Source organism: Erinaceus europaeus, chromosome 21 (assembly GCF_950295315.1).
Source record: "Erinaceus europaeus chromosome 21, mEriEur2.1, whole genome shotgun sequence".
Taxonomy (NCBI): Eukaryota; Metazoa; Chordata; class Mammalia; order Eulipotyphla; family Erinaceidae; genus Erinaceus; species Erinaceus europaeus.
Window position 1 is genome coordinate 37,765,292 of NC_080182.1, and position 27,634 is coordinate 37,792,925.

Below are 27,634 nucleotides of genomic sequence, written 5' to 3' on the forward strand. Positions count from 1 at the left end.
GCTACCGTCCGACCCCCTAACTGTATGTTTTAAAGGACTTACCTTTGAGTCATCAGAACCATTCAGAAGAAATGGTCATTACTGTGACTGACACTCTGGAGGAGACTACTCAATGTGGGGGGATGTCACTGGCTGATCGCGCTAAAAAGTACGGCGTTCCTCTTACAAGCTATCAGTGAGGCTAAGGCTTTTGTTAAGATTAACTTAATAAAAAAAATCAGTATTCTTAACAATAGTCAGCTTATATTAGTCAAGGATCTCCAAAGAAACTGAACCAATAGCATGTGTGTGTGTGTGCGTGTGTGTTGTGTAGGTAGTGAAAAGCTGTAGGTCTGAGACCACACTTTGAGTAGCAAAACTCAACAGTAACTTTTCAATTTTGTTTGTACATTTGAGAAAGATTAAAAAAATAATCACACACACACACACACTTTTCCGATAACTCTATATGATGCTCTCATTGATTTTCTTCTTACTTGTTGTGAAGACTGCACATTTTCATTTAAACATTCTATCATTTACTAAAGTTGTATAAGAGACTATTTGTGGGGGATGACTCCTGTGATTATGGGGGCTGAGATATACTGCTGTAGGCCAGCTGGAAGCTGGAGAACCAGGAAAGTCAGTGGTGCAATTCAATCTAAGTGCCAAAGTATGGCAAGTAGGGATATGTGCTTCGCAGGGTGGATGAGACATATCTTGGTGTCTGAGACCTGAGAAACAGGAGCTCAGAAGTTTCAGGGGAAGAGATAGAAATTTCAGTTCAAGAAGAAGATTTTATGCTGTTTCCTGCCTTTTTATTGAATTTGAGTTATCCAGCAATTAGATTATAAATCCTCACAGTGGTGAACACAATCTTTACTCAACATACTGACTGACATACATGCTAATCTCTTCCTAACTACCTTCACAATTTCCAGAAATATTGTTTTACCAGCTATCTGGACATTCCTTCGCCTGGTCCAGCCGACACATAAAACTAGCTCCCACAGCTCTCAAATTTTAATTGGGCGCTAGGTGGTGGCACTCCTGGTTGGGGCGCACACAATACCATGAGCAAGGACTCAGGCTTTAGCCCCTGGTCCCCACATACAGGGGGAGAGCTTCATGAGCAGTGGAGATGCTGCAGATGTCTGTTTTCCTCTCTCCTCGCTACTTCTCTCTGTATCTATGAGAAAAGATGAGTGGAAAAAAAAGAAAAAAGGTCACTGGGAATAGTGGAGGCGCTGAGCCCCAGCAACAACACTGATGGGAAAAAAAATAATCAGGAGATGTTAGCGTTCTAAAAATGGGTTCAAATCTGACTTTTTCTTTTAATTAGAGAATTATTAACCACATCAGAAAACCCCTTTTTGATAATCTTTAGTGTTATTTGAGAGTTTTCCATTGGATTTTGCAAGAACATCGTAAATGAATGACACATTTAAAACTATTCTTTCTATAGCATGAGTTGCTCTGGAAAAATACTTTGTCCTCCTTGTTACTAAAAAGTCAGCATTACCTTCAGAAGACAAATAATCATTATTATTTTCACAAATAGTCTCAGGGTAGCATACTACTGACAGCTACTTATAGTCATAAAAGAGACAAGTAATTTGAGGTACTTTCAAATTTGGCAGCTATTTTAAGAATGTTAGCAGACGACAACTAATGAACCCTGGTCATGGTCCTTGATATCTCCTCTTTATGGTTTTTTTTTTTTTTTTTTCACCAGAGTACTACTCAGCTTTGGCTTATGGTGGTGCAGGGGATTGAACCTGAAATTTTTGGAACCTCAACCATGAGAGTCTCTTTGCATAACCATTACCCCGACATCTCCTCTTGGATACTGCAAGTATACCATCAAGATAACAAAGCTCATACATTCATTTTACTGGACACATAGAAATGGCAACAAGACACAAGGTGCTGAAAAGAGAGGAGAGAGGTGCTGTCAGTGTCACTGTTTTGTTTTCTGTGGTGCCTAGGAATGAACCAATGACTTCATGAACGCATCGTGGATCAACAGCTAGTCTACTTGACCCAGTTTTCAAACTTCTATATACTTAGAGAAGAGAGATAGTCAAACAGGAGAGATGAGCAGAGAGAAAGTGGAAAGGGGAAGGGATACTGCAACACTGTTCTACAATCCATGAAGCTGTTCTCTCTCTTTCTGAATCCTAAGCCTAATGCATGCATGATCAACTGCTCTCAGATTGACTTTTTTTTCTTCTGCTTATTCAACAAGTACAGGGAAAATGAATCTGAAGTGCTAGACTTAGGAAGGTGGGGGTGAGATATATATGGTGATAAGGACAGACGTCACTAAGAAGACTGGATCTTGGGGGCCAGGCGGTGGCACACAGTACTATGCGGAAGAACCACAGTTCAAGCCCCGCTCCCCACCTGCAGCTGAGAAGCTTCACTTATGGTGAAGCAGGTCTGTGGGTGTCTGTCTTTCTTTCTCCCTACCCCCCTCCCCTCTCAATTTCTCTCTGTCCTATTGAATAAAACAGGGAAAAAAATGGCTGCCAGGAGCAGCGGATTTGCAGTGCAGGCACTAAGCCCCAGCGATAACCCTGGAGGAAAAGGAAGTAAGAAAGACTGGCTCTCCATGAAGACTTTGAAGAGGTGATAGAATCAGCTATGGAGATAGCCTTTGGCTTGTCACAAATCCCACTGATCTTTCTTTACGTTTCAAGAAAGAAATTTGAAAGACATTAGAAGCTGTTGGTACACGGCAAGAGCTCAGTAAATTTTGGTTGAATTAATAAAAATGAATTTTAAAATCTTTTATTTATTTATTGAATGGAACCAGAGAAAAATCAAGAGGGAAGAGGGTGAGAAGAGATACCGGCAGCACTGCTTCACTGCTCTGTGGACTTTCCCCCCTGCAGGGGCTTGAACCCGGGTCTTTAAGCAGTACAACATATGCACTGAACCAGCTGTGTCATCACGGGCCCCCCAAAACTGCATTTTTGAGAAAGACCAATGCAGAGAAAAAAGAAAACAAAGTTTTTTTCTTAAAGCCAGGAAAAGTGACTTGGTAAGTAATGTCCCAAATCATGAGCAAGCAAGCACTCAGGAAACATCACCAGTAGTGAAGAAGGAATTTGCTCACACATCAGCTACTAAAGAACAGGCCCCTTCAGGGAGCCAGACTGCCTGTCCTGCATCAGCAGAGCAGCTCTGGGTGCAGCAGAGTAACTCAGCCACTGCCTAGCAGTATAGAAACCTAACTCACACTTCCCAATAACTAATCACACAAGTGTTTGAACTGAAGGAAATATACTGTCAAATTATCCACAATAACATATTTCACTTTTTTTTTTTTTGAAAGGCATATACAACCCCCTGTCCCAGATATTTATGTATACTGCCAGGTCTTTGCAGGGATTTGGCAATTGCATGATTCTGCTCTTCCTGATGAACTCTCCCCCCCACCCCCAGACAGAGGATGAGAGACAGGGAGAAGGGAGGAAGAGAAAGAGAGAGAAAAGAAACACCACAGCACTGCTCTACAATTAGGAAAATTCATCTGTGGATGGTGCTCAAACCCCAGTCCTCATACCTGCTAAGTCTGTGATTTACTATGTGAGTTAAATCCTGACTTCCTATCTAAAGTATTTAAATAAAACAAAGTTAACGGCTTATAATTACAGAGTTTACAACTTGACAATACTGAGTTTTATTCCTATAAAACCAATATGCTGGGAGACTTCTGGAGGCTGGGCTATGGAGCAGCAGCAGCTGTGTTTCTCTCCTCTCCCCTCCCCTCCCCTCTCCTCTAGGAATACCAAACTAGGTCAACTAGGAATACCAAAGGAGATGACCTAAGACAGCAACAAGACAGGACTAGAACGACTTCAGGAACCCACCAAATCACTGGTGAGTGCAAACACGTGTGGCTCGTGGACAGAGAGAAGCCTAGGGAAAGATTAAGTGGCTGGTAACAGTCCAGCAATTTACCAGTTGAGACACCACCTCCAGTCTGTTCCACCACAAAAAGACTGATGAAGGGAGGAGAGAACTCCCCTAAGACTCACCAAATGCAACCCTGAGTTTACATTGCTACTACCCTCAGAATCTGGAGCAGAGGCAGGGAGGCCCTGAGCTGACACAGGGGACAGAGAACTAGCCAAGGAACTCAGGAGAAGATCTATACCTTAGTGGCCTAGCAGTGGGGCTGTGAAAGTCTCTTTGCATAACCACTAGATTATCTCTGCTCCACCCTGCTTTATCTCTTGGTCAGGAGTCAGTGATTAAGATAAGAAGCCTACTTATAGTTTAAAAGCCCTCAGGCTCCCACAGCCTACAGGAAAGAAAAAGAACAAAAGAGGTTTTTAAGCCACTGTGCTCCAACTCAAGGATTAAAATAATATGAAACAACTGTCAATTTCCACAACTGTGAACCTTTTAATTAATCCAGGCAAGAGTGATCAGTAATTTGAAAAGTACTGGGAGAAGGACCTCATAACATACTATATAAAATGGTTAAACCAAAAAGAAGAAACATTAGAGAAATGAACCAGGACAAGAGTCCAGCTAAAAGGCCCCCAAGGGTCGAAGCACAAAATAATGAGGTCAACATCCAAACACCAGTTAAGGAAATAATCACAGGAGTGAGTAAGGAGTTGGAAAAAATTGTCATCAGAAATGCAGAAACAACAAATGAAACACTAGAAGAAAACACTAATTATCTCAAGGTTATTAGAGAGCTGAAAGCTGAAACAGCTAAACTAAGAACACAACTAGCTGAACAAGCTAAAACAGTATCAGAACAGGGTAACAAAATAGATCAACTCCAGAAAACAGTAGAGGGGAGAGAGAATAGAATCAATGAGGCTGAAGACAGAATTAGCAAAATCGAGGACAAATTAGACAACTAAAAAAGAAGTAAGAGATCTCAAAAAGAGATTAAGAGATGCCGAAAACAACAACAGAGACCTATGGGATGACTTGAAAAGAAACAATATACGCATTATTGGCTTACCAGAGGAAGAAAGAGAGGGAGGGGAAGAAAGCATTCTTCAGGATATAATAGCTGAGAGCTTCTCTAGTCTAGACAATATCAAAGACATAAAGGTTCAAGAAGCCCGGAAGGTCCCAAACCCAGACTTAAAGACACCAAGACACATCATATTTAGAATGGAAAGGAATAAGGATAAAGAAAGGATCCTGAAGGCTGCAAGAGAAAAAACAAAGAGTCACCTACAGAGGAAAACCCATAAGATAAGCAGCAGACTTCTCCACACAAACACTACAGGCCAGAAGAGCAAGATATCTATTGAGTGCTCAATGAGAAAGGCTTCAACCAAGACTACTGTATCCTGCAAGATATCTATTGAGTGCTCAATGAGAAAAGCTTCAACCAAGACTACTGTATCCTGCTAGACTGTCATTCACACTAGATGGAGGCATAAAAACCTTCTCAAACAAGCAACAGTTCAAAGAATCAACGATCACAAAGCCTGCCCTGAAAGAAGTTCTGAAAGGTCTCCTATTAACAGTCAGACCACCATAAATAGGCCATCTATCAGAACACTCTAAAACTCTACAAGAATGCCATTAAAATATCTTCAATCTTTGATATCAATACATGTCAATGGCCTGAATTTACCTATTAAAAGGCACAGAGTAGGAAGCTGGATCAGAAAACACAACCCAACAGTATGCTGTCTACAGGAAACCCACCTAACTCAACAAGAAAAACAGACTCAAAGTCAAAGGATGGAAAACTATCATACAAGCCAGTGGCCCACAAAAAGGGGCAGGAACAGCTATTCTCATATCTGATACAATAGACTTTAAAATAGATAAGATTTAAAAAGATAGGAATGGACACTACTTAATGCTCAGAGGATCAGTCAGTCAAGAGGACTTAACAAGTATTAACATCTATGCACCCAATGAGAAGCCATCTGAATACATCAAACATCGCCTGAAAGAGCTACAGCAATATGTTAACAGCAACACAGTCATAGTAGGGGACTTCAACACCCTACTCTCTCAATTTGACAGATCATCCAGACAGAAAATCAATAAAGACATGAGGGAGGTAAATGAGATAAACTAGAACTATTGGACATTTTCAGAGTCATTCATCCCAAGAAACTGGAATACACATTTTACACAAGTACACATGGGTCATTCTCAAAGATAGACCATATGTTAGGCCACAAAGACATCAACACATTCAAGAGCATTGAAATCATCCCAAGCATCTTTTCAGACGACAGTGGAATTAAAATAACACTTCCCAAACAACAAAAGATGAGTAATAGTCCCAAAATGTGGAAGCTCAATACTTAACAACTACTGGGTCAAAGAGGAAATCAAGGAAGAAATCAAAATGTTTCGAGAGTTCAATGAAAATGAAGACACAAGCTACCAAAATATTTGGGACAGGGAAGTTCATAGCCATACAAGCACACATTAGGAAACAAGAAAAAGCACAAATAAACAGCCTGACTGCACATCTTAAAGACCTAGAAGAACAACAAGGGAACCCTAAAGCAACCAGAAGGACACAAATCACTAAAGTTAGGGCAGAAATTAATAACATTGAAAATAAGAAAACTATACAAAATCAATGAAAATAAATGTTGGTTCTTCGAAAGAGTTAACAAAATCAACAAAGCTTTAGCCAGATTCACAAAACAAAAAAGGGAGAAGACTCAAATAAACTGGATTGTAAATAAAAGAGGAGAAATCACAACAGACACCACAGAAAATTCAACATATCATGTGAGGCTTCTATGAACAACTTTGTGCCATCAAGCTAGAGAACCTGGAAGAAATGGACGATTTCCTAGATACCTATGAACTTCCAAAATTAAGTCAAGAGGAACTAGATAACATGAACAGGCCCATCACAGCTAATGAAATTGAAACAGTTATCAAATGCCTTCCCAAAAATAAAAGTAAGTCCCGGACTAGATGGTTTTACAAATGAATTCTACAAAACCTTCAAGGAAGAATACCCCTACTTTTGAAAATCTTCCAGAAAATTGAAAACATTAGAATACTCCCTTCCAGCTTCTATGAAGCCAACCTCATTTTGATACCAAAAACAGACAGGGACACAACCAAAAAAGAAAACTACAGACCAATATCTCTGATGAACATAGATGCTAAAATACTGAACAAAATTCTAGCCAACTGGATACAGCAGTCTATTAAAAAGATTGTTCATCATGACCAAGTGGGGTTAATCCCAGGGATGCAAGGTTGGTTTAATATAAGTAAATCAATCACCTTGATGCACCACATCAACAAAAGCAAGACTAAAAACCACAGTTTTATATTCATAGATGCAGAGAAAGCCTTTGACAAAATATAACATCCCTTTATGATTAAAACGCTACAAAAAATGGGAATAGATGGAAAATTCCTGAAGATAGTGGAGTCTATATATAGCAAACCTACAGCCAACATCATACTTAATGGTGAAAAGATAGAAGCATTTCCCCTCGGGTACTAGACAGGGCTGCCCACTATCACCATCACTATTCAACATAGTGTCAGAAGTTCTTGCCATAGCAATCAGGCAGGATCAAGGAATTAAAGGGATACAGATTGGAAGAGAAGAAGTCAAACTCTTCCTATTTGCAGGTGACACGACAGTTTACATAGAAAAACCTAAGGAATCCAGCAAGAAGCTTTTGGAAATCATCAGGCTATAATATAGTAAGGTGTCAGGCTACAGAATTAACATTCAAAAGTCAGTGGCATTCCTCTATGCAAACACTAAGTTAGAAGAAATTGAAGTCCAGAAATCAATTCCTTTTACTATAGCAACAAAAACAATAAAATATAAAGGAGTAAACCTAACCAAAGAAGTGAAAGACTTGTATACTGAAAATTATGAGTCACTACTCAAGGAAATTGAAAAAGACACAAAGAAGTGGAAAGATATTCCATGTTCATGGGTTGGAAGAATGAACATCATCAAAATGAATATACTACCCAGAGCCATCTACAAATTTAATGCTATCCCCATCAAGATCCCAACCACATTTTTTAGGAGAATAGAACAAATGCTACAAATGTTTATCTGGAGCCAGGAAAGACCTAGAATTGCCAAAACAATCTTGGGAAAAGAACATAACTGGAGGCATCACATTCCCAGTTCTCAAATTGTATTATAGGGCCATTGTCATCAAAACTGCTTGGTATTGGAACATGAATGTACACACTGACCAGTGGAATAGAATTGAGAATCCAGAAGTAAGCCCCCACAACTATGGGCATTTAATCTTAGAGAAAGGTGCCCAGACTATTAAATGGGGAAAGCAGAGTCTCTTCACCAAATGGTGTTGGAAAAAATGGGTTGAAATATGCAGAAGAATGAAACAACTATTATCATTCACCAAATACAAAAGTAAATTCCAAGTGGATCAAGGACTTGGATGTTAGACCAGAAACTATCAGATACTTAGAGGAAAATATTGGCAGAACTGTTTTCCGCATACATTTTAAAGACATCTCCAATGAAACGAATCCAATTACAAAGAAGACTAAGGCAAGCATAAACCTATGGGACTACATCAAATTAAAAAGCTTCTGCACAGCAAAAGAAACTAATACCCAAACCAAGAGACCCCTCACAGAACGGGAGAAGATCTTTACATGCCATATATCAGACAAGAGGCTAATAACCAAAATATATAAAGAGCTTGCCAAACTCAACAACAAGAAAACAACCCCATCCAAAAATGGGGAGAGAACATGGACAGAATACTCACCACAGAAGAGATCCAAAAGGCCAAGAAACACATGAAAAAACGTTCCAAGTCTTTGATTGTCAGAGAAATGCAAATAAAGACAGCAATGAGATACCACTTTACTCCTGTGAGAACGTCATACATCAGAAAAGGTAACAGCAGAGGAGAGGGTGTGGGGTCCAAGGCACCGTCCTGCACTGCTGGTGGGAATGTCAATAGGTCCCACCTTTGTGGAGAACAGTCTGGAGAACTCTCAGAAGGCTAGAAATGGACCTACCCTATGGTCCTGACATTCCTCTCCTGGGGATATATCCTAAGGAACCCAACACACCCATCCAAAAAGATCTGTGTACACATATGTTCTTAGCAGCACAATTTGTAATAGTCAAAACCCGGAAGCAACCCAGGGGCCCAACAACAGATGAGTGGCTGAGCAAGTTGTGGCATATATACATAATGGAATACTACTAAGCTATTAAAATAGGTGACTTCACCGTTTTCAGTTGATCTTGGATGGACCTTGAAAATTCACATTAAGTGAAATAAGTCAGAAACAGAAGGAGGAATATGGGATGATCTCACTCTCAGGCAGAAGTTGGAAAACAAGATCAGAAGAGAACACAGAAGTAGAACCTGAACTGGAGTTGGTGTATTACATCAAAGTAAAAGACTCTGGGGTGGGTGGGGAGGAGAGTACAGGTCCAAAAAGGATGACAGAGGACCTAGTGGAGGTTGTATTGTTATATGGAAAACTGGGGAATGTTATACATGTGCAAACTATTGTATTTACTGTCGAATGTAAAACATTAATTCCCCAATGAAGATATTAAAAAAAAAACCAATATGCTTAGTATTTTAGGTTATAAATAATATAATTACTAAGTTATAATGCTGAATGGGGAGCAAGGTACTGTAGTCACAACTATTTACTTAAAAAAATTATGTGGGGTGGGGCAGTAGTGCAACAGATTAAGCGCACATGGCACAAAGCGCAAGGACCAGTGTAAGTATCCAGGTTTGAGCCCCCGGCTTCCCACCTGTAGAAGGGTCGCTTGACAAGCTGTGAAGGAGGTCTACAGGTGTCTATCTTTCTCTCCCCCTCTCCTTTCCATTTCTCTCTGTCCTATTCCACAACAACAACATCAATAACAACAATAATAATAACCACAACAATGATAAACAACCAGGGCAACAAAAGGGAAAAAAAAAAGAATTATGCTTTTTTACTTTGGTCAGTGTTTTTATATTAGGATGAGATAAAAAGAGTAATCTTTTTTTCAAAGAATCTACTTCATATAAAATATGGAGAAGAAATGATAGGTTAGTTTACTACAATATGTAGAGATGGAAATGATTTTGTAGAAGCTATAGGCTAGTTAGGGCCTTAGTCCCTACTAGGCTTTGCTCTTTAAAATCAATGAGGTGCTAGGAGACCGCTCACCCAATAGGCTGCACACCTGACCATGCAAGGGGACCTAAACCCAGCCCCTGGCCATCAGTGGGTTCAGAGAGCACTCCTGTTGTCAACAAGCAAGTCTGTGGTGAGAAAGAGCAACCACTCAGCTATTTGACCTCAGGGACATATCACAAACATTTCACTGAAATGTGCTACTATAATTTTATGTTTGGGCTCTCACACTGACTTTTATTCTGAACATACATGCACAGGATAATAGCTTTAAATAGTAATTTAGTTAAATATTTCCCTCTAAAAGTTTAAATTCCCCTTACTTGTAAGAAATCAAATAAAAAGTAGGGACTGAATTGTACATTTTATTTTGCTTACTCTTAATCAGAACAGAATTAACCATGGGATCTAGTCTCTCCCTTAGTTATATGAAGGAAAATAATTTACTGTTGTAATTGGTTAAGTTCTGTTTCAGGAAGGAAATTCTTCTACAACGTGCAGAGGAAAAATATGTACAAAACTGTAGAGCTCTTGTCAACAGTCCAAAATAAAATCACTGAGTTGAATGACTTAGAAGATGTAAACACAAACTTATTTTTAGCAGATATTGTTACCATAAGCAACTGCGTACAGTCAATAACTCTAGTTCTTGAGTTATTGTAGGAGGCCCGATCTTTTCACAGTAACATAGTCTTCATGTTGTTGGAGGTGGAGCTTTAATTTTGGTAGGTGAGGAAGACTAGCCTAGGTCTCTCTTCTTTACACAGTGGGGCATGACATTGACATACTCGACAGCAGAGCTGACTGAGACCGCTGGTGTACAGAAGGCAGCCAAGATTGCTTTTGAAAAGACAAAAGTGAAAGGGGCCCCACTCCCACTACATAGCAGGAGCTTCCCTGCCACAGGATCCCTCCACCCTCCATCTCTCCTTTTCTCTCTGTCTTTCTACCTGAAAAAGTTGGTTGAACAAAATGGCAAGTTTTTTTCTGGTTCCATGCAACTCGCTCAGCTTGCTTCTGCTAGTTCCTGACACAAGTATACTGATCTTTTTTCGTTTACTTGAATAATCTAAGCTCCTTTATACTTACGAGATTTTGAACTTGTTCTTCCTCTGCCCGAAACACTTCTCCCTAGTCTTTGCCTGGATAACAACCCATTCTCTGAAAGGGTCTCTGGTCAACCTTCCCAAATTTTGTCTCCACAAAGACAAGATCCTTTCTCTTAATATTTTAGCTATGATAGCCTATACAATATGTGACAAATGAAGTATTTTCTTGTTAATTTGCTTCCTTTAATGTAAGGGTCATACATTTTTTTTGTCAACATTATTATCACCAGGATCTAGATAAACAGTACCTCATGCATTATAGACACAATAAATTTTACAGCATAATAAATTAAAAATAATTTCATAAGTCAGGGTGATAGCCAGTGGATAAAGCACTGGATTCTCAAGCATAAGGTCCTGAGTTCAATCCCCGGCAGTCCATGTGCCAGAGTGATGTCTGGTTTTCTCCTATCTTTCTCGTTTATAAATAAATTAAATATTAAAAAAGATTTATAAAAATAATTCAAATCGGGGGTCTGGCAGTAGCGCAGCAGGTTAAGTACACATGGCTCCAGGATCTGCTCAAGGATCCCGGTTCAAGCCCCCAGCTCCTCACCTTCAGGAGTTTGCTTCACAGGTGGTGAAGCAGGTCTGCAGGTGTCTATCTTTCTCTCCCCCTCTCTGTCTTCACATCCTCTCTAGATTTCTTTCTGTCCTATTTAGCATTACTAAATGCTAGTTTATTTACAAAAGTCTCTGCTTTCTTATTAAATATGAAAATATACTTCATTAGTTACTAATATCTAAATATCAACTATAATAAAGATCCTGATGGTTGTACTCAGGGAGAAAAAGATCATGTAGTCACAGAGCTTAGAAACAAAACAAAACAAAAAGATAAATCTTTTGCTTTATAGCTACCAGAAAAAAACAAAATACCTTGCAAACTAAAAAAAAAAGGAAGTTTTCAAAAAAATACTATAGTTATTTCAATAAAAACAAACAAACAAAAAAAGGGATGCAACTACTCTGGGCAGATGACCTCAGCAATGTGTCCTGGACCCTTGCATCTCCAGAGCTCTGGTCCACTAGGGAAAGATAGAAACAGGCTGGGAGTATGGATTGACCTGTCAATGCCCATGCTCAGCAGAGAAGCAGCTACAGAAGCCAGAACTCTTACCTTCTGCTCCCCATAAACAATCTTGATCCAGACTCCCAGTGGGGGAGAAAAGATAGGAGGAAGATACGAGGACTCTGCACTCCAGCTCCATCAGCACCCAGAGAGAGAAAGAGAGAGAGAGAGAGAGAGAGAGAAAGGAAAAGGAGAGAGACATATGGAGGCAGTTATGATGTCATGAGTGGCGTGGAGGGGAAGATAGGACTGAATCAGAAAAAGAAGGGGCAACTCTGTATAAATGTGGACAGATAGTTGTAGAGAAGATGGTTGGCCCATGTCTACAACCTTAGGGCAACTGTGGTGGATTGCAGTGGGGGAGACTGAAGATTCAGAACTCCAGTGGTGGGAATGGTGTGGATTCAAACCCCTGTTAACCTGTAATTCTGTAATGAATGAATGAATGAATGAATGAATGAATGAGAGAAAGAAAGAAAGAAAGAAAGAAAGGAAGGGAGAGAGATAGAGACAGACAGAAAGAAAGGGATGAAGATAGGATTAACATAATAAGTATTCTTTCTCTGACAGAAAATCTGGTTAAAACTATATGAGGGAACCTGATTTGATTGAGGGTCAGGAAAAGCAAATAAGTGGACATTCTCCTCAGACTCAGCATGTGTGGACTTTAGGTTACTTCTCAGAGAAGAAAATACTACAATGGAGTGATAATGGAGAACTAATGTCATAACCTGACTTCTTCATTCAGATATATGACATCTTTCAAAGCTATCCCACAGTTAATTTTTAAACTTGCACTTCACTGAAGTTTTTAGAATCCAAAAAGTAAAAAAAAAAAAAAAGAAAAACAATTACATACAAATAACTTGAAATCTGAATCTTCACAATTTACAAATTAAAAAGGCAAAATTTAATAATATTTCAAACAGAAGTCAAATCAAAACTGGTCAAACAATGCACACTATATTTTAATAGGGTGTTTCTGTATAAGGACTATCAAATAAAATTGTCCTATTTCAAGAAATTTTCTTCCATAAACAATAACAACTGCTCAAAGGGCTCCTTGTACACTTAATAGAAATATTTTTGAATATTCTAGTCTTCAAAACAAACAGTTGGTGTCAGATTCTTACTGCATAATCTAAAGTGTTAATCCAGATATTGTATTTCATTTGTAATAAGTCTTTGTGATAAGGCTAGCACTTCAAAACACAGCAAAAAAAAGTGCACACCAAAAAATGAAAATTACTTTGCTTATGTTTCTGTATTAGAATTTTATTTGCTAAAGGGTAAAAACAGATTTGCAAAATTCACAGTTAACTTACAACAATAGTTTAAGCCTTTTATTCCTAGCCCCTTACTGCCTTCAGGAAGGAAAGAACATCTGGTTATTTAAGGAACACAATGTGTTCACATTTTCTATGACTTTTGTTTCTAATTGGGTTTTTAAATTTTTTTTTATTTGAACAACTAGTTAGAACAATGTTTTTTAATCACTTCATATTTTTCAGACTTTCCTCCTTCTATCCTTTTACTTCATTTAGTGGATTGTTTTTGGAAATCTGCTCAGTGGCTCTAATATGATGAAACCAAAAAGGAGACAAAGGACTGTAGTCTGAAAAGCTATAATACAACATTAATGGTGAACAGAACGCATAATACTAGACACAGATTATTTGACAGCTCATGTAGATGTACTATTCGTTTAATTTCAAATAGTCATTGGGCCATTTAAATTAAAATCCATGACAGTTTCACTTATCATAGATGTGAATGAATGTGTAACAAAAAGTAACTAATTTTTATAAAAATATCAGTAAAATCATGACTCCTTACTCAGACCTCAGCATACTATAGGAAGATCTATAATTAACACATATGTCAAGTAGCATTAGATGCTTTCACTAAATAATATTAATGAGTTAGCTGTAATACTGACTTAAAAGACTTTATTTAGTTTTGCTGGACTAGTTACCTGAAAGTCCCCCAAGACTACACATTTTACTTAATTTTCCTACATGTAGCATCATTTCATGAACTTTTTCTCAAGTGTTAAAGCAAGAATCTCTCCTGCCCAAATGACTTTTGTGAGAGAGTTTAAGATCTCACAGGCGGGGCCATAATTTACAAGCATGTTTTTGCTTAGTAAGACACTGACTGCAAAGTGGAGAACCTCTTTTTAAAGACACATACGCTATTATTTTTTTCTCTTAAAGTTTTTAAAATTTTATTAGTGATTTAATATTGATCTTCAAAATTATGAGGTAACAGGGGTCTAATTCCACACTGAAATTCCCACCACCAGAGTTCTGTGTCCCCATTCCCTCTTGTGGAAACAGTAGTTCTCCCAAAATCACAGATATGGATTGATTATTATTTCTTTAACTATCTATCTTTACATATATTTGCCCATTTTTTCCCCTATGGTGCTGCCTTCTCTTCCTTTCTAAGTCACACCTACGCCCATTGCTACTTCCAAATGTCCTTCCTTTTTTCCTCTTCTCTCTCTTGATGGAACTGGAGTTCTTCCCCTACCATTTCCCTCGTGGTTGGGCTATGGATCCAAATTCTTTATGGGGTGGGGAAGGTGAGAGTTCTTGTTTCTTTTTTTTGCCTCTAGGGTTATCACTGGGGCTCAGTGTCAGCACTACGAATCCACTGCTCCTGTGGACATTTTTTTCAATTTTTTTTGGATAGGACAGAGAGAAATTGAGTGGGAAAGGGAAGATAGAGAGGGAGAGAGAAAGACACCTGCAGACCTGTTTTACCACTTGTGAAGTGACCCACCTCCCCCACAGGTGGGGAGTGGGGGCTCAAACTGGGATTCTTGCAGCAGTCCTTGCACTTCGCACTACGTGCACGTAATTCAATGCACCACTTCCTGGGCAGGAGTCTCCTATTACATTTTAAGGAATGTATGTTTTCTAATTTTATTTATTTTTAAAATTATTTATTTATCTTTATTTTTTAGAAACTGAGCTTCCTTTTTTATATTTATTTATTTGATTTGATAGGACAGAGAGAAATTGAGAGGAGAAAGGGAGATGGAGAGGGAGATAGCAAGATGAACCTGCAGACACTGACTCATGGCTTGTGAAGCTTTCCCCTTGTAGGTGAGGACCAAGGTCTTGCGCCCGAGTCCATGTGCACAGGAACATGTGCACTCAACTGGTCAATCCGTCAGTCTGTCCACCTGTCTATCTATCTATTTTAGCCAGAGGTAGAGAGAGTGAAGGAGACACCGCAGGAGTCGGGTTAGAAGCGAGTCACACAGCACACTCTCCGAGTGAGCCAGCAGAACAGGCGTCATTATATTCTTACATTGTGTATACTGCCTTACTGAGAACAGTTCTAATAAAATCGATTCTATAACAACACTGAAAGATCTAGTATATAAGATTTTTCTAGTAAAAGACTGAGTGATTCAGAGGAAGATCAACCCTATCTAGCTAGGGAAGAATTATGAGTATAAATAGATTTAGATGACATATTAATTCTTCCCTAAATCAAATCAAGTGACAGGAGCAGAAAATTCAAATAGCTATTTTTCTTATTTGATATGACTATAAATTCCTAAAGGATGAGTAGATAGAATATACTTTAAGTTCACAGACAGAAACTCTTATACTTCATTAACCAGCAACCTCATTGTTTTTCTAACTTTTATAGATATATAATAATCTTGATTTTGTTATAGTAAGTATATATTTACATGACATATATACATCTAAGAATAAAAAGATAAACATAGGACTTCTGAACTGTGGTCACATTCTTAGGTCTTTCTCATACATCAGAGAAATGTGATGATATATGTTTATCTTTTCATATAAAATTGTTTTGCGAATGATGAATGATGTAAAATTGTGCACTCAAGCAGGTAATAGGAAATAATTAAAATAATCAAAGAACAAATAATGGATGGTAAACTGCAATGCTGAAGTCAACAATCTAAGAAAGGGCAGAAATCCATGAGGACTGGAGGTACAATTCCATCAGATAGAGCATTGGCCGTAGAATTCACAGACAGACTGACTCAAAGACAGTTCAACAACTGCCAACATGACTATTGAGAGTTGTGCCAAAGAGCTAAAGGCTGGGATCACCACCCAGAGCCAGGCATTCTCATACTTGTGTTTGAAGCTTTCTCTCTTATATTTCATCCAATATTTTTGTTTGGCTCAAAAGCATCAAGGTTCACAGATTTTTTTTTTTAGATCATTAAATGTCCTTATTTTCAAGAAATATAGCATTAGTTATAAAAGAGAACACTTTTTCTCTGAAGTGTAAAGAAAACTTTGATGAACTGCTTTAAGTTCAAATAGAGAAATCAGCATTAAAATCAATTTATGTTTTATAGGTTTGTTTTACCAAAAACTCTTTCAGCTCTAATTTCTGTCTTTCCTATGGATTTAGAGATGCTTGTATAAGCTGGCTCCTCTGTGCTGGACCAAGGATAATGAAGTCTGATCACTGGGAGACGCAGTTGCTCTTCTATTTCCTTCAGTAAAGAAAAAGGCAGGAGGACAGGGCATCCTTCTGAGAGATAAGACCTATGTGCTCTAGTTTTTCGACAGTATCTAATTTGCTTGCTAAGTTGCTAGCCATGAAGTAAGTGAGTTTTGGCCTATAACTTTAAGAAGATTTTTTTTTTCATCAGTCAGAGAGACTGCCATTAAACAACTTCCCCATCAGGAATTCTTGGAGTCACATAGACAAGTGAATTTTTCACTCAACTAACATTAGAGTAAATCTTAAAGTGCGTGTCTGACTTGGAACACTTACCTTTGGATCCCGAAGGAAAAGGGCCTTAAGAATCAGTGAGTGTACATCCCCAATGAGAGGGTAATGCATCAGAAGGCCAAGACAAGTCTGGTAGTTACTGGAGATCACTGAATGAGAGGAGAAGAGAATAATCAAGTAGCAATATTGTTTAGGACATTTACATATCTAAGAGTTAAACCACAATGATTAAAAGTCAAAGGAAGGAAACCACTAGCTCCATTTATGAAAGGAAAGGGGGACTAGGGATCTTTACCAAATGTTACTAGTATTCTGCACCGCTAACTGCAGTCTAATACACCAGCACTCACCTCAGGGTATGTGTAAAGGAAGAGTCTCAGACACAGACGTGTGTGTGCATTTGCTATATAAATAAAAATTTGGACAAGATGCACACTTATTGCCATTTATACTGCTGTGTGTTTAAGTGTCTTTAGTTTTGCTATTTAAAAATCAGTAATGCAAGTCTTAGGAATAGGACAGAATTACTTTGAAATGATCAAATATATTTGTCAATACTGTTATGCATGATTTACATTCATCCTTTTATATATGCAAATATCACATCATCCCAAATTAAGGAAAATATATATATATTTTTTCCTCTCAGGTAGCAAGAAATTTGAGAATTTCACAGCATTTCTTGGAGGGAAAAAAAACTCAAAACCTGTATCAATAACTCTGGCATACTCTCTAGATTGTCATTTAATTTTTTTTGGAATCAGCCTAATTATGGATGCAATTATTAAACACATCTCTTCAAGCAGGTCTGTGTAAACGACTTCATTTCTTGGCAATTCATGTACCACTAGTGCTGCAGTCAAAGCCCATGAAGGACACTTGTTTTCTGTGAGCCGCACTGACTGCTTCCACAGCAACTGGCTGTGAAGAAACTTTACAATTACAACTTCCTGTGGTTGCCACAGAATCATTTTCATTAATCAGAATGGTTGGTTGAAAACATTTCACAGAAAAAAAATTATGGGGGGGGCAGGAGGTGGTGCACAGGGTTAATAAGCCCACATAGTATGATGGGCCTGTGCAAGGATCCGGGTTCAAGCTCCTGGCTCCCCACTTGTAGGGGGGGTCGCATCACAAGCAGTGAAGCAGGTCTGCAGGTGTCTGTCTGCTCTCCCCCTCAGTTTCTCTCTGTCCTAGCCAATAAAAAATGAAAAATGGCTGCCAGGACCAGTGGATTCATCGTGCTGGCACTGAGCCCCAGCAAAAACATGGAGGCAAAGAAGAAGAAGAAGAAGAAGAAGAAGAAGGAGGACATAAAAGAAAACCAACTATGAGTCAATATAAACTGTATAAATCACAAAATAACCAATTGCTTGTAATCAGAAAGACCTTGATTCCGAGTTTCCCCTCCCCCCTTCCATTCTTCTGCTGGAGAAACTGTTTCTTGCTATAACTTACCACTCCCCCCACCTCCTCCCTGTGAACATTATGGGGAAAAAGACAGGACTGGGCAAAATGAATAATTACAATCTATGTAAGGAACCACTTTATCATCTTCATTTCCGTTGCAGATCTGACAGCTTGTAATTTCATACATCTGCTTTCATTTGTAAAGCACTCACTTATCCTACCCTTTCTATATCTGTTCAGACTCTTCTTATTTGTTCATTTTGTCATATTCATATCAAGTTTGCTGTTCTTTTTTTCTCTCCAGCATTCTAAAAGGTAGAACACTGGAAATAGTAAAAATGTTTTCATGGGTAGTTTTCTTTGGAGTCTGGTAATAATAATACTTACTGATAAATTCATTTTATAATGCATAAAGTTACTTTCACAAATATAATAACTACATTCTAATAATTGACCTAGGGAGAATTCTTATATATTTTCTATGAGAGGAAGGAGAGTTTTGTGGAAATGGTTCTGGACTTGGGCCTCAAGATGCAGGTTTGAATCCTTGAGCGCCATTTGAACCTTACATAATGTTGCCTCAGATGAAATGATAATCCATGTGGCTGATTTAAAACAGCTGCTCAAAACCTGTGGGCATGTAGCTTGTGTGAGCTTATGTTGAGTTATGTGAGAACTTACTTTCTGCTTAAAAAGTAATCTTCCTATCTCATTCAATTCCAGAATTATTTACTAAGTGCCCGATGCATGACAGACCTAATGTTGCTGGAGATACAACGCAGCCTTTACTTGGGAGAAAGTCAAAGGACATAAGGGTAAGTGTGTAAAAATATGAAACAGTTGCCACCGCTGACATGGCAGTGAATTATTGAAGGTGGTCTGAGATCAGGCCCTTGGCTAAGAACCTGACCTGTGATTGCTCATTTCATTTCTAGTTTCAGTCTTTATTTTTGCCTAGTGTGGCCCTGTACTTGCATAATTTCACTGCTGGCAGATACTTCCTCTCTCTTCTCTCAACCCTTTTAACATCAGACAGTGACAGAAATGGTGAGAGAAGAGACAGTGGGCCAGGTGGTGGCACACCTGGTTGAGCAGACACGTTAGGATGTGCAAGGACCCAAGTTTGAGCCCGTCACCCCCACCTGCAGGGGGAAAGCTTTATAAGTGATGAAGCAGGGCTGCAGGTGTCTGTCTTTCTCCCTCTTTATCACCCCCTTCCCTCTAGATTTCTGGCTGCCTCTATTCAATAAATAAATAAAGGTAATAAAAATATTTTTGAAAACAAGAGACACCACAGCACCACTTCACCGTTCATGGAGCCTGCCCTGATGCCGTGTATGCTGCTCGTAAGTGTTACCAAGGATTCAAACTCTGGAAGGCGATCTCCCCTTCTTCTCACTTAATTCCACTGAAAGGTTTATTATAAATATAAAACCATTAGCTCTGTTGTATAGATGAGAATACCAATTCATGGACTGGTGAAATCACTTCCCCAAATCACAGTGATTGCAAATTCAGATGTCTACCTAAAGGGTATGTATTCTCATGCGTGGCTTTGTTTTGAAAGTCAAATGACAGAATGGATGCAAATAGTATTGTAAACAGAAAAATGAACTTTCATTAAAGTTTGTGTGGTAGGTCAGTATTCTTCAAAGCTGAGAGTTCTGTTATCATTCTTTGTACTGTCTTGCCCTCCTAGTGCAGTTAGGCTCTGAACAGGCAGATGACTGGTGAACAGTGACCATGTGGTGAACAACAGAGAATCCTTGAAGAAAAACTGAAAAAAGTCGTTGGCATATGACCAGTCATAGCAAATAGCGAGAAAAAGGCACACAGTCTTGTGTTTGACTATAAAAGGACATATAACAGTTATAGGTTAAAAATAATGAGTTAACTACAAAGAGAATCTGAGCTCCTTAACATAATTCTAGTACCTCTCTATGAAAACAAAAGTATATATAAGCAACTTAAAAGGTAACTAGCATGCAGAAGGCATTTAATAATTGATGCATACCCCGAGAAAACATTTGCTGAGAACTTACTACACTAGGAAAACTATCTAATTACTGCGCAGTGTTCATGACTATTTAAAGACCCTCACTGTTTTAGCTTAGCCAGTTATAAAATGGAAGCATACTAAATGAGGTTTTCCAAGGTCCCAGAAAAATATATAAAAAAATAACAAAATTTGTTTTGTAATATTTTATTTAGTTAGGGGAGATACCGAGAGTATTTGAGAGGGAAGGGAAAGTTAAGAGAGTAAGAGAGGGAGAGAGGGAGAGGGAGAGGGAGAGGGAGAGAGAGGGAGAGAGAGACCTATAGTACTGTTCTATAGCCCCCCCCCCCCTCCGTGGGGACCAGGAGCTTGAACTTAAGTCCAGTGCACTCAACCAGGTGGGCCACCCGCCATCCCCGAAACTTTCATTCTTTACAGTCTTGGAAAAAAAACAAGTATGAAACAAGGTCATATCTCTTTCCAGACAAAGTAGTTTTAGGCTAGTGTTTAAGACCCTCAGAAGATCCTGTCTTTTGGGGTTTTTCTTCCTGACTGCCACTGTGATAACTACTCTAAGCACCAGATCCACTGCAACACTTTCAAATTGAAGACAGCCATACTATTCTGTAAGTCATGGGATATATGTGTGTGTGTGTGTGTGTGTGTCTGTGTGTGTCTGTGTGTGTATATATGTATATATCATCTCGGTAGTAGATTCTGTGTGGAATAAGAAGACTAGAAAATCTGATTTTAGGGAAGAGGAAATTTCAAGCTTAAAACTAGCTTGCTATTTTGGTTAGGAGGAAAAAAAAAACTTGAAGCGTTGCTATTCTTATTTCTTTTCAAGCTTACATTTTCTTCAGACAGAAATTATTTTAATCAGAGATCCAAAAGTGTAAGACATCATTACTCAAGAATTTGTACCTTTCAACAGGAAGGGCTGGCACAGTAAATCAACCCTTCCAGGAGCTCCGCACCACACATGCAATCTTTGGACTCTCCCCCATAAAATTAAATCATATTTTTGGCTAGACCAAAATTTAGAGTTTGCTTTTTACAACCAAGAAAATGTGGAAATAGCCGAGCGGCACCCTAGAGTAGTGCTTTTCCTTTCTGTTACGTGTCCTATCTTTGTTAGAGTGCATGACTGTCTTGTTCTTCCTTTGCTTGCTTACTTGTCTGTGTATCTCATATTACTTTAACCTGAAGTGCTCTCTTAAATATTCTGTTAATATGTGAGAAAAAAGGCCTAATGTTAATTTTTAAGGAGCTTTTTTGTAATTCTCTTTACCTTTTTTATTCTATTTTTCCAGCTTTGTCCACATAAAAGAAAAGAGAGGGGGGCCGGTGGTAGTGTAGCCAGTTAAGTGCCCCTGGCGCAAAGCATAAGGAAGGGCAAAAGGATCCCGGTTTGAGGCCCCCGGCTCCCCACCTGCGGGGGAGTCGCTTCACAAGCGGTGAAGCAGGTCTGCAGGTGTCTATCTTTCTCTCCCCTTCTCTGTCTTCCCCTCCTCTCTCAGTTTCTCTCTGTCCTGTCCAACAACAATGACAACAATAATATTAACAACAACAACGATAGACAACAAGGGCAACAACAAAAGGGAAAAAGTAGCCTCCAGGAGCAGTGGATTCGTGGGGCACCGAGCCCCGGCATTAACCCTGGAGGAAAAAATAAATAAATAAAATAAAAAAGAAAAGAAAAAAGAGGCCTTTGGCTCTTTGCCAGCTCTTTTTCTTTGTCTTGTGGAAAATTTCTCATAAGATTTTGGTCTACTCACTTATCCTGGGGGTGTTCATTATTTCTTCTTCTTTTTTTTAAATATATATTTGTTTTCCCTTTTGTTGCCCTTGTTTTTCATTGTTGTTGTGGTTATTGATGTCATCGTTGTTCAATAGGATAGAAATAGAGAGAGGAGGGGAAGACAGAGAGGGGGAGAGATAGACACCTGCAGACCTGCTTCACCGCCTGTGAAGCGACTCCCCTGCAGGTGGGGAGCCCTGGGCTCTAACTGGGATCCTTATGCCGGTCCTTGCGCTTTGCGCCACGCGGGCCTAACCCTCTGCGCCACCGCCTGACTCCACATTAGTTCTTCTTTTTTGCTTTACTGTTGTTTTGGTGGCATACATCTTTGAAAGCTTTGTGTGCAAGATATGGATTTTTTAAGACTCCTGTTTTAAAGGTTTTTATTACCACAATTTTTTGGTCTAACTATACTGTGGAAGGATCTCAGGTTTGTGCTTGCTGCCTATCTGCACAATCTATGGCCCAAATGATGACTCGCCAACACCAAAAGGTGCCTGTGCACCATGGTGACTACAACAACACGCACGGCAGGTGTCTGAGGTGACTGAGAAGGCGCACGACTCGGTGCCGTGTATCTTCGAGGACCCTCTGCGGGCTTAGTTAGAAGAGCCCTCGGCATGTTGTAAGCTTGTGAGAAGACGGCTGACGGCACTGCCCTGCTCTCTCCGCTGCAGTCCTTCAGACGTCTCTTGTTATTTGGTTCCCATTGCTGATGAATTAGAGGGTTGTCTGAATAGCCACGTCCTATTTTTGCATATAAAATAGTGATGATTTTTCCAACTACCCAAATGTTACGCTTTTTATGGATGTAAACTATTTTGGAATTCCTTTGATGCACCTGTAACTAATAAAAAGCAGGGGACCCAGTCATAGCTGCTGCACTGTTTATCTTCCTAAAGGACAGCAAGAGATGTATGCCACATTGGGCACCCCAAAGTCCCTGGCATGAGTTTTGGGGCTGATATATTTTTTTGTGTGTGAAATCTATGTAGCAGTTAAGAATAAAGAAAATAGGGGAGTTGGGTGGTGGTGCAGCGGGTTAAGCGCACATGGCCGCAAAGCAGAAGGATGGGTCAGGATCCCATTTCGAGCCCCCGGCTCCCCACCTGCAGGGGAGTCGCTTCACAGGCGGTGAAGCAGGTCTGCAGGTGTCTGTCTTTCTCTCCCCCTCTGTCTCCCCCTCCTTTCTCCATTTCTCTCTGTCCTATACAACAACGACGACAAGGACAACAAAAGGAAATAAATATAAAAAAATTCAAAAAAAGAACAAAGAAAATGAACAGGTGAACAGAGTGCAGAATCCCAGATTGGAAAGGTAAAGTGTAGGTTTCAGGTCAGAAATTCTTCAGAGTATTTCCCTCGGAAACCCAGCAATGTTCCAAACTCTACCGGCTGCCAGTTGAGAAGTCTCACACCACCACGGTTTATGTTTCTTTCTGACCCTCCCCTCGCCCACAATATTCTGCACAGTCTCGGTGAGGTGCGTCTATTTTCATGTGGACAATTTTAATCTAGAAACTCGGGGCTTTCTATTTTCATTCTTCTGTTTTCTGTTGTCTCCTTCCGTCCCTTTTCTTTCCCTTCTTTTAAAGTGACCTCATAATCTAGATGCTGGATCTCCTGACCTGGTTTCCAATTCTCATTCTTTTATCTTAATATTTTAAGTGCTTTTTTTTTTTTTTTTAAAAAAGATACTTTTAAGATCTTACATTCTACCTTATTTTAATCTGTGTCCACTCTCTTTTTCCCCATGAATGATGTATTCTCTTGGCTCTCTGAGAAGTTCTCTCCTTCAAGCTGCTTTCTTAATTACTTGTTTAGACATCTTCTTTTATCCTGATGCTTTCCTCAAATGGCCAGTGATTTTTTTTTTTATTACTCATATTGAAGAGGGGCACTGCACTGGTAATGCAGACAGCTGTGCATGTGACAGTGGGTGGGCTTGTTAACTCTGGGGTTTATGTAGATAATTTCTTGAGTAACATCTGAATCTGGAATTTTAAGTCTTTTCTTTTAGGTAGATTAGAGCTACCTAAAATTAGATTACAAAGAAAAAAACACCCCTAAAACTAGATAACATGAACAAATTAAAAAAAATAATTACAATGTTGTACCATGTTTTTTTTTCTAGCAGAAAAAAATAAGGCAGGAAGTAGGTAGAAGTGCAGAGAAGGAAACTTTTACATTTACAAAATGATCAGAGAGAAAGAAAATTAACAGACACAACAAACATTTGAGAGACACATTCTAGTTATGAAGAAGTACTATTACATGGAATTCGATTATAGTATTTTAGCTATTAATTCAATCAGTATGACAAAGGGTGGGTAATATTGTAAATGAAAAATATGATTTTCCTTAATACTAGTGAAAAACAAAATAAAAATAGGTGACTTTTTTAAGTACTTAATGCAGAATGTCGACACTGAGGCCCAGGGAGATTGCCGCTTGGCAGAATGTGCATTTTAGCACGTGTATCAGAGGCTCCGGCGTTACTTGGCAGCACCATGTGCAGGGAAAGCTTCACCAGCGGGGAGCAGTGCTGTGTTAGCCTCCCCAACCCCATTTTCTGAGAGTGAGAGAAGAAAAAAAAAAAAGGATCTTCCAGAAGTGCTGGAGTCATACAGTTTCGAAGCCCAGGGCCAAGGTAAGGGGACATGCTTTTTTTTTTTTTTTAAACAGAAAACTGCCACCCACATGGTGTTCACAAGATCATGCTATCGAGACTGGGAAAGTGGTTCAGCAGGTAGAACACAGGACTCGTGTGCTTGAGGCCCTAGGTTTGATCTTTAGCATCGCCTACTACAGAATGGTGCCCTGGTTTATGTATAGGAGACCATATACAGAACATTAACAAGGGGGGGGGGGTTCAGGGGACTGTGCCCTGAAGAAGCGACTTGGCTTAGGAAGTAAGGTCCTTTGTCACTGTTTGCATGCTTCCCATCTGTTCTGCTCCATCATCCTAAAGAAAGTCATGCCACTGTCTTCACAGCATAACTCAGATATGTGTCTCTTCTCTGTTGGTTCTATTTGAGTGAATGATGCTTTCCATATAGCATAGCCATGTTCTCTTTAATTTAGTTAGCTTTTTCGGTGAAAATGTAATGCATACATTAAGCCACAACAAAATATAGAGAAGGCTACTGTACTTCCTAACTTTTCTACTATTTTAAGATTTGTTTTTTATTTATGGGAGAGAAGAAGCGAAAACCAGGGGTGTCATGCGGGCATATGCACGTGCTGCTGAAGACTGGGCTCTGGACCTCATACTTCAGAGTCCAGTGCGCTATCCACTATCCACGGTGCCAACTCCTGCGCTACTGTCACTTTCCTTGACTGTCTCTCCAGTTACAAGTCTGTGGAGAGACTTTTCCAACTTTGCCAGACTGTCTCTCGGTACTCCTGACTCAAGTCACATTTGAGATTACATCGTGCACTGCCTTCTCTGGTGTTTCTGAAGCACTGCAGATGAACACCGGGTGTGGCCTTTACCCACATGCCTTTCTTAGGCACTCACCTGAGCAGGCTGACTACATTTCATAATATGGATGAGATCAATACCCGTGAGAGTGAGATGGCCAATATTAGTTGCTACTCTTGTGTAGTAGGCATAAAGCAAGACTGTCTCCAACAAACTCGAATAGGTCTGCCTACTCTGAGAAAATATGATCTATTGTACCATTTAAACGACACACACATATATTAATCATTTGCAAAATTAAATCTGTAGTTTTAATATTGACACTGAATTTTATTTTTCTAACTCTTTAGGCTATGATTTCTTTAACAGCTGTCAAATTCAGCATGGATAAAAAATTCATTTATAATCCTAAAATCCTGATAACCCTTGCATTTACTATGCAAGTTTACATATTACTGTCACTCAACTCTACGAATTGAACATTCTTTCTGACTTCCAGCTCTTCACTCACGATACTTAAACACAATGCTGACTTTAGCTGTGAAGATTTTTCTCCAATCAACTTTTCCCTCTAGACTCCTGTCAAGATCTTTTTAAAAAAAATATATTTATTTATTTATTCCCTTTTGTTGCCCTTGTTGTTTTATTGTTGTAGTTATTATTATTGATGTTATTAATGTCATCTTTGTTGGATAGGACAGAGAGACATGGAGAGAGGAGGGGAAGACAGAGACGGGGAGAGAAAGACAGACACCTGCAGACCTGCCTCACCGCCTGTGAAGCGACTCCCCTGCAGGTGGGGAGCTGGGGGCTTGAACCAGGATCCTTATGCTGGTCCTTGCCCTTTGCGCCACCTGTGCTTAACCTGCTGCGCCACCGCCCGACTCCCTTGTCAAGATCTTTTATCTGAGTTCCTTGCTGGGGTCTTGTCTCCTTTAAGTTTTTTCTTTTTTTTTGCCTCCAGGGTTATTGCTGGGCTCGGTGCCTGCACCATGAATCCACTGCTCCTGGAGGCCATTTCTCCCCCTTTTGTTGCCCTTGTTGTTGTGTTTATTATTATTGTTTATTGTTATTGTTGTTGGATAGGACAGAGAGAAATGGAGAGAGGAGGGAAAGATAGAGAGAAGAGAGAAAGACAGACACCTGCAGACTTGCTTCACCACCTGTGAAGCAAACACCCTGCAGGTGGGGAGCCGGGGGCTCGAACTGAGATTAACTCACTGTGCTACCGCCCAACTCCCTAAGTTTATTTTCTACACAGTTGCTACAGTGATCTAAAACAGACCACACTTTGAATCTTTCAATAACTCTCTCTAGATTACAGAATAAAGACTTTCATTACCACTCCATTGCAGTTCTTTCTTCAGTCTTATAATCTGTTGCATTCCCTCTCTGTTTACATTATAACAGTATCAAACAGCTTGAGCCCTCCACCAAACACACACACACACACACACACACACACACACACACATACTGATATACTCATTAAGCTATTTACCACTTCATTCATGTGCTTCTTCTGTTTGGAATTCAGACCCTATTATTTAGCTTGCCACAATCTATAGGATCTTTTTCCTAGTCACTCACAGTTGGCCTAGAGAGGAGTTCAGTGCTCCTCTTTTAAATTTTCGTTCTACCTGTGCTCTGGCTATGCTGGTTTGAAAACTTTGTCAGTTTTTCCTATTAGTTGGAAAACTTCTTAAGTGTCCCTTAAATATTTAAGACACTTGCCCTATCTTTTGAAGATCTCATTCACTGTGGTGGCTTTAACAAAACAAATTAAGTTCAACTAAATACTGAAATGGGGGGGGGCAGCTTTGGGGCCGGGTGGTGGCACGCCTGGCTAAGTCCACACGCCACAGCGCACAAAGACCTGGGTTTAAGCCCCTGGACCCCACCTGCAGGGGGAAAGCTTCATGAGTGGGGAAGCAGGGCTGCAGATATCTCTCTTCTCTCTCTCTCT

The 27,634-nt window shown here is 39.5% G+C and overlaps 1 protein-coding gene across 4 annotated transcripts in view; it reads right to left on the reverse strand.

The window, feature by feature from the left end:
- Positions 1–27,634, reverse strand: part of TBC1D5 (TBC1 domain family member 5) — a 504,373-nt gene that overhangs the window by 108,537 nt on the left and 368,202 nt on the right. For all 4 annotated transcript variants that reach the window (XM_060180867.1, XM_007529715.3, XM_007529708.3 and 1 more), the window contains one exon: positions 17,080–17,186. In XM_060180867.1, the coding sequence (XP_060036850.1) occupies positions 17,080–17,186 (107 nt within the window). The remainder of the gene's footprint in view (positions 1–17,079; positions 17,187–27,634) is intronic.